This window comes from Crassostrea angulata, chromosome 2 (assembly GCF_025612915.1).
Source record: "Crassostrea angulata isolate pt1a10 chromosome 2, ASM2561291v2, whole genome shotgun sequence".
Taxonomy (NCBI): domain Eukaryota; kingdom Metazoa; phylum Mollusca; class Bivalvia; order Ostreida; family Ostreidae; genus Magallana; species Magallana angulata.
Genome location: NC_069112.1, coordinates 52103762 through 52110731, shown reverse-complemented (window position 1 = coordinate 52110731; position 6970 = coordinate 52103762). Strand labels below are relative to the sequence as shown.

The following is a 6970-nucleotide window of genomic DNA, read 5'->3' as shown; positions in this document are numbered from 1 at the left end:
ATATTTAGCACTTGTGTAATGACGGTTACGATAAACATTTCTATGCAGCTAAACATGAACACAATCGGGATAAATATGAATCGGGGTCGTGTCAAAAGCAAAAAGGCACTGATCGGATACTGTGGTTTCATCAATAATTTTCGTGGATTTCGTTGTTTAGTTGATCCACGAAATTAAATGTTCATCGAAGTGCAACTTCTATTAACAATTCACCTATCCTTGAAACTGTGATTTTCACTTTATCCACGAATATTGATACCCTTGAATATTAATGAAACCAAAGTATACTGTATACAAATGAAGGGAAATCAAAAGGCAAAGTCCATCCGAATAAGACACAGCAACTGAAGTATTCCAGATTTAAAAACAAACAGAAACTTGTGATATACTAGTAAATAAATCATAAATTACTGAAAAACAAACCAAATCGGCCGCTCCATGTCACAATATTTTGTGATCGGCTTCGGCCGATCACAGTTGTGTCCATATAAGCCAAATTCTACTATTTGCGCACGCATTGCGCCTTGCACTATTTTATTTACTATTCAATGGCAACCTCATTAAATCTTTAATTATACGTAGATTACTACAAACGTTACTCTTATCCTTTTGCCTTGAAAATAAAACATTTATACAGTTGCATACATAATGATTCAAATCACGTTTTTCTTCATATATGCGTAAGAATATTAATCATAATAAATCGCTTCCTAAAAGTAAAGCTTCTTCATGCCTTGCTCTTTCGAATTACATGCCGATCATTCCTTCAAAAGGAGTACTTGTTCACAAATTCGTTCACCTTACTCCGGCGCCATTTTTTTTATCGACAGAAAATAGTCATCGCAAACAAACCTATCACAAACCCCATGATGACCCCTGTAGGCAGTTTGGAGGTTCCCTTGGAGGTTCCCCCCGACACCTCTGTGGCAGCATATTGATTACCTGTTAATCAAACATTGTAAGTCAATCAACTCAACTCTGATCGAGTTTTTCCTATCGTAAATGTTTCTTATGGTTAAAGAATAAGACACTGAGTAGAATGAATCTTTTGCAGATACCATGAAACATTTTATTAATTACATATTACAAATTGATAAATTTAATGTTAATGGTTATTTATTCTGTGGTGTGCCTCTTCTTTCAAAGTTTTTTCTAGTTTAATTCAGGGTTCAAACGATGTTCATTCAAAATTATGGAAATGTTCCAAGATTTCTCTTTCGAAACGCCCCCTTTAGCTTGTCAGGTTTTAATGGCTAAAAAAAGTCTACGGGAATTTTGTATTGTAATTAAAAAACTTCCGAATGGAGAAAAGATATCAATATTTCCCAATAAAAATCTCCGTAAGTAATCAGTTTTCGTTCCTGTGAATTCTTCCGAGTGAAAAATGATAGTGTGTGAAATTGTGAATGAAATTGTTTGTGTAATATTTTCCCTATTTTAATTGCACTTCTTTCACAGGTATTTGTATTTTTTAAATTAAAATCGTCCAAATTTGCTGCATAAATATCTTGGGGGAAAACTATATAGTACTTGCACAAGATTATCAAAACAGTTAAAAAACTTACGGAATGTAGAAATGCTTAGGTTAAAAGTGTTGTGGGGTTGGACAAAATCAGAACCCTGGTCCCGCTGTACTGTGATAGTCGAGTTCCTGACCTCAACAACCCCCGAGTTTTCCTGGTCTCCCAGGCAACGGAAACTTTTCTGCATATTTAGAAATTGCAATCAGTAAAAGCAAAAGGATTCAATTAGATGAAAGCAAATATATCTAATTCACTACATGTTAACGTGCCCTGTATTTGAATACTTCTCATAATCTTTTTAGTGCTTTCATCTTCTTATTAAATGTCTGCACAGTTTAAGAAAATCTACAACAACATACAATGGGGGCTCCAGATGGTGTTGATCCCTCATAGATAGTCAGAGAGAAGGCACAGTCCTTGATGGTGGCCGTCCACTCCACTTTAATGTAATAGTAGGAGTCCGTATACCCAGAGCGTAGGTAAGTGGTACAGACCCGCCGAGGATTGGGGGTGGAGATTGGGGAGCGGGCGGCCAGGTTTATAATGTCGTTGTAAATAATGATGGTCTGCCCGCACGTACTGGGTCCGTCCATGTAGTCTGAAAGAAATGTGACAGTGTCATAGTTTTAGTTTACAGTTAAAGAGCAGACAGAAATCTTACGAGTCTGCATCTAGGATGTTGTGACCGGCAGTTTAGATATGTTGAACATCAGCCAAAATTCATGCTAGCTTTATAAACATACTCATCTTAATTCCAAGTCAAGGGTTTCTGAGCGGAGCGAAGCAGAAACTTTTGACTTTGGAGTATTATGTTATATTATATAGCACATACATGCAGTTTGAAAAATATATTGAGGGTCGATTGTAACCTTGATGTCCTTAGTCTAACATCTTCGCTAGCCAAGGTTTTCTGATCCGCACCGCTTTTCACAAACCCTAGCTGTATCAACCTTTCAAAAATTATTACAACAGATTGCAATTCTACTGGAAATAAGATCGATCATGGTACATTCATATTTCAAATAAGGATAGGTTTAGGAAATTAAGTCTATAATTTTGGTATGTAAAAATAAGATACACATACATTCTCTGACAATTCCATCCGCCAAAGTCAGGCAGACTGTCAAGATGATTAGACAGTAGAACTTCATCATTAGCTCAGCAATCTGAATAAAAAAGTTAAAACACTAACAGCTAGACCTGTGTATAAAGTGTGACTCTTTATATATTTATAAATTTCTTTATTGTAAATTTTGTTTAGGTCAAATTACAATATAATTTTTATCACTGTCTCAAATAAGAATTATAGATAAAAGACGTTTTAGAAAAAAAAACATTTGGGGAGGAGGGTCACCCACCCGTATTATGCGTATATACATGTATTCATAGAATTCGGCAACACAATTTGTTTATGGTCAACAAATTAACGTACTAGTATATGGTTTTATTTGTATTTAATTTAAAAACGCTAGTGTATGCATATTAATATTTATAATAATTCTTATGCAATGCCAACATCAACCTGGTGCAATTTTACATTCAGAGAGTATAGATTTTGACGATAAAATTTATGTATATTTTATAAAAACCAACATGTCATATATGACTAAAAAGAATTATTTAAAATGTGGTATTCTAATTAAGTCAAACAAAGTCAACTTTTAAAACATTCAAGAAGCGAATTGGTTTTTTTAATTTAATATTTAACATTAAAAAAATTTTCAATTTTATTTTTTATGTATACTCTTAACAAGTTCCCAATGAAAATCTTCTCTCCATACGTTATCATTCAATTTTATTTTATTGCAAGTATATAATTTGATGCAAACTCTTATTGACTTGGATCTGCCAAAGCGTATCCACCACCTTACTCTATTTTTTGCAATCGCTGTCGGTTTATCGAAAATGAAAGTAGGTTTTTATAATTGAAATAATTACTTATCAGGTGAAATTCAATTATAGTTTACGGACATCATCTCACACGTATTGAAATACTAAATGTGTAAGCTGTATCTCTGGTGCAGCCATTTTCTAGTTCATTTGCAAAATGTCTTCGGTTTTAACTAGATAGTCAGTTAGTGTCGCAATAAACAGTGAAAAAGCATCGATATATTCATCAAGTAACAATTAAGGTGTGATTAATTACTCAATTTATATGTACATCTTACCTTTCTGATTATATGAACCCCTTCTATTAAAAACAATATCAACCGTTTCACAAAAAAAAAGTGTAGATGAACTATGAAATTATATTCAGTCGTTTTCTTTGGGTAGCTAAACGCGGTTTCGTATCAAATACAGGTGGGTTTCCTCAGAGTAAAGCAATAAAAGGGTAGGGATTTTCCCTATTTTTTATGCGGTATATTTGAAAATTAATTCGTTTTATACTTAATTGCATAATAAAGAGTTTTATCTTTCGAAAACATGAAAAAAAAAGTGCGCAGAAAAATAGAGGGAGGTAACTCCATAAGCTTTAGTAGCGGGTATAATATAGCTCTTTAAAAAGTCGGCGAATGTATGCTAATTATACTAATAAACGATGCCTTAGTACTTGTTTGCAGTTTGCTGCTAGAGGGAGCCTAAAATGCATGGGCGTACTGCAATAAGAAGCATCCTTTTGCCTATTTTCCTCATGTCTTCAGTGCCAAAAGCACCCTGTCTCTCTCAACTCGTGGGCATTCAGTTGTTGATTATATTTGCGTCCCTCATGATATTTTCCCACTTTGCGAAAACTTCCGAATAATAAGTTGTAATGACATAGTTGAGCGATACAATTTAACAAACTTTCATGGGGAGAAGAGTAAAACCCCAGACCACGCAACAATAACATTTGAACTTAAGGTACCTTCACACACTTGCAATCCTCCTGTAAATGAAAACAAAATAGGGATAAAAAAGCGTTACAACCTACGACGCATCCCCGCAAATTTTATGAACACAGAAAGAACTCGCAATGCAATTCTAGATCTCATTTCCAAAATAGAGATGTGTCGAGAAATACAAGACCAAATCGACAAGGTCTACGACGACTTTTGTGATACAATTATCGGGGAGATGGCCGAAACAATTCCAAAATATGACTTATCAAATAAAGGTAGAAAAAAATTGCGTTTCCACAAACCATACTGGAATGATGAACTTACCGACTTGTGGAAAAACATGCGTAACAAGGAAAAACAATATTTAAAATGTGAATCAAAAGATAAAGGCACAAAAAGAGTCCTTCCTCATGATTGCAAAGTGGCCCATAACACTCTTGACAAAAGAATCCGTTTTTTTGAAAGAAAGTACAGAACCGAATTATCTATCGATATAGAGTCCTCAGCTGTGCACACTCGTGACCCTAACAAGTTCTGGAACTATATTAAGCGTTTGGGACCAGAAAGAAAAAACGTGTTTCCTGACGAATGTTTTAAAAACGGAGAAATACACACTGATCCCGAAACTATGAAAGACGTGTGGTCCAATGACTTTAAACTATTGTATAACCCACAAACGGATTCATCATTCGACGAGAACTTTAAACAACAAGTCTTAAATCATAAAGACCACTTAGAACGGCGCATGTTAGACCCATTATACCAATCAAACGCTGACCTGAACAGACAAATAGACATAAACGAAGTACGTTGTGTCGTAAACAAAGCGAAGGCCGGTAAATCTGCAGGAATTGACGAGCTCCCCTATGAAGTCTTAAAATCTGAGAATGTTATTCAAACACTGCACAAAATGTTCATGCTAATATTCGATACAAACATAGCGCCGTTCATATGGCGTCGTGCGATCATCTGTCCAATTTTAAAAGACAAATCGTCGGACCCTAGAATTCCACTAAATTACAGAGGGATAAGTTTACAATGTGTAACGGCGAAGATTTTCAGTTCCGTCCTAAACAATAGACTCATGGTGTACTTAGAAGACAACGAGCTACTCGTAGATGAACAAAACGGGTTTCGACGGCAAAGATCGTGTCTAGATCACATTTTTTCCTTGAACAGTGTCATTCAAAACAATAATTCAACGTTTGTCACATTCATCGACCTACAGAAAGCGTTTGACACTGTAGATAGAGAATTACTCCAGTACTGTCTTTTAACCCATGGAATTGACGGCAATTTTTACCACACTATTAAATCACTGTATTCAAATACAGAATCGTGCGTTCGGCTCAACGACAAGTATACTGACTGGTTTCGCTGCAGTGTTGGAGTACGGCAAGGAGATAATTTATCCCCAACATTATTCGCCCTATTCATAAACGATCTAGCCGTGAAATTAAAAACATTAAATAAAGGAGCCCAAATTAACAACTACAACCTAAGTCTGCTTTTATACGCTGATGAAATTGCTTTAATTTCCCACTCAGAAAATGATATGCAACACATGTTGGATACTGTCGACGCCTGGTGCAGAAAATGGCGATTAAGAATTAATTCGCAAAAATCTAAAGTTGTTCACTTCAGGAAAAACAGATCGAAAAGAAGCAACTTTAACTTTCATTTAGGGGAAAATAATTTGGACTACGAGGCGTCTTACAAATATCTAGGCGTGATTTTCGACGAAAAACGTGGTTTTAAAGTGAACGCTGAAAACCTATCCATGTCCGGAGGACGTGCCCTGGGATCCATCATCTCAAAAATCAACGCAATCAAATCAGTTGGATTCCGTACCTACGAAAAATTATTTAATAATTGCGTAGCCCCAGTCCTTAATTACAGCAGTGGGGTATGGGGGCACAAGAAACATCACTGTGTTGAAATGGTGCAAAATCGAGCCCTCCGGTATTTCCTTGGTGTCCATCAGTTTACTCCGTTGCTAGCAGTCCGAGGGGAGAGCGGGTGGTTAAGCTGTAATTGCCGCCACAAGATGAATATGTTGCGTCTCTGGAATCGACTAATTTACATGGAAAATGAACGCATCACCAAGCGCGTGTTTCTTTGGGACCGTGAGCAAAACAATACTTCTAATTGGAGCTCCCAAGTTAAAAATATCATGGAATCGTTAAACATAGAAAGTACTTACTTAAATTCTACACCCTGTAATTTACACTACGCAGAGGAAAAGTTACGTACAAATTTTGAAACCGAATGGCACAACGATATCCAAAGTATACCAAAACTTCGTACATATATCCTTTTTAAATCCAGCTACACAGTCGAAAAATACGTTACGCTAGATCTCCCAAAACCCATCAGATCAAAATTGGCGATGTTTAGATGTGGTGTACTCCCCCTGAGGATCGAGACTGGTCGCTACAGAGGAGAACCGGTGGAGGATAGAATATGTAACTTATGTAATCTTAACGAAATTGAAACTGAAAAGCACTTTTTATTACGTTGACCATTCTTTAATTACCAGATAAGTCAATTATTTTATAAAATTGGATATGATGTAACTGTAAGTCAAAATAATACAAATGACTCTTTTTGTTGACCTAATATGTAACT

The 6970-nt window shown here is 35.7% G+C and overlaps 1 protein-coding gene across 1 annotated transcript; it reads right to left on the bottom strand.

The window, feature by feature from the left end:
• Positions 1-254: 254 nt before the first annotated feature.
• On the bottom strand, positions 255-2685 carry LOC128170763 (uncharacterized). The gene is made up of 4 exons (XM_052836535.1): positions 2608-2685; positions 1883-2121; positions 1566-1704; positions 255-942 (listed from the first exon to the last, which is right to left on the bottom strand). The coding sequence occupies exons 1-4, from the start codon at positions 2675-2677 to the stop codon at positions 821-823; spliced, it is 570 nt and encodes a 189-aa protein (XP_052692495.1). The 5' UTR covers positions 2678-2685; the 3' UTR covers positions 255-820.
• Positions 2686-6970: the final 4285 nt, after the last annotated feature.